Genomic DNA, 1065 nt, shown 5'->3' with positions numbered 1-1065 from the left:
GGAGCCGGAGCCGCTTGAGCACCTCGGGGAACTTCTCGTGCTTGCCCAGGTGCGGCAGCTTGACGTGCACGCCCGCGCGCAGCCCGGTGCCCAGGTTGGAGGGGCAGGTGAGGATGTAGCCCAGGTGCGGGTTCCACATGAACTCGTAGTTCCTGGCCTTGAACAGGCTCTCGATCTGGGGGCGGAGGCGCGGTCTTCAGAGGGGGCGCCCGGCCGGCAGCCCCGAGGGAGGGGTGGCTGGGGACCCCGGCCAGGCGCGCGCACGCGGAGCCCCACCTGGGTGAGGCCCGTGCAGAAGCGCGTGAACACCTCCCTCATGTTGCCCCCCTTCTGCATGGAGATGACGCGCAGGTGGTCCTCCTCGTTGATCCACACCAGGAAGGTCTTGTTGTCATTGTGCCTGCGGAGGGGGGGGCGGCAGGCCGCAGCTCCAAAGTGACCTCAGTCCCCCAACGACCTCAGCCCAAGGACCGCGCCCCACCCGGCGAGGGCCAGCCCGGAGGGGGGGCGGGCGGAGCCCACGCGCGGTCCCGCCGCCAGCGAGGCCGAGCCGCGCAGGCGCCCTGCCGACGCGCCTGCATCATGGTCATCGGGCTGCGTGGGGGGGGGCGGGGAGGGGAGCAGAACAGGGAAAACAAGCCGCTCCGGCTCCCGGGAGAGCGGAGACGCCGGGAGAGCGGCGCCGGTCCCACGGGGAGACTCGGAGACGGCCGCGCCCGCCCCGCCCTCGGCGGCCCGCAAGCACCTGCCACGCAGCCCGGACTCAGCTCCCCCGCCCCCGCCCGCGCACCGGGAGGGCGCGGAGGGCTGGAGAGAAGGAAGGAAAAAGGGGGGCGAGGAGGACGGAGGGGGGGACGAGGAGGGGGGAGGGCAGGGACGAGGAGGACCGGGCGGCCCGTACCAGATGCCGCGGGCATCGGGCCAGTCGCGGGCCATGCCCGAGGCCAGCAGCAAGGGCGACACCGGCTTGTCGAAGAGGAAGTGGTCGTCGATGAGCTGCTGCTGCTCCGCCTCGGTCATGCTCTTGAGCGAGTAGTAGCGGCCGGCCAGGTCGCCCTCCAGGCT

At 72.7% G+C, this 1065-nt stretch overlaps 1 protein-coding gene across 1 annotated transcript in view; it reads right to left on the bottom strand.

The window, feature by feature from the left end:
* Window positions 1–1065, bottom strand: part of Ckb (creatine kinase, brain) — a 13329-nt gene that overhangs the window by 4241 nt on the left and 8023 nt on the right. The window contains exons 2-4 of the mRNA XM_013012872.1: window positions 902–1063; window positions 277–400; window positions 6–175 (exon numbers count right to left, since the gene is read on the bottom strand). Coding sequence (XP_012868326.1) covers window positions 6–175; window positions 277–400; window positions 902–1063 — 456 coding nt within the window. The remainder of the gene's footprint in view (window positions 1–5; window positions 176–276; window positions 401–901; window positions 1064–1065) is intronic.

Source organism: Dipodomys ordii, unplaced genomic scaffold (genome assembly GCF_000151885.1).
Source record: "Dipodomys ordii isolate 6190 unplaced genomic scaffold, Dord_2.0 Scaffold2, whole genome shotgun sequence".
NCBI classification, from domain to species: domain Eukaryota; kingdom Metazoa; phylum Chordata; class Mammalia; order Rodentia; family Heteromyidae; genus Dipodomys; species Dipodomys ordii.
The sequence above is the reverse complement of the archived record's forward strand: the minus strand, read 5'-3'. Positions and strand labels throughout refer to the sequence as shown.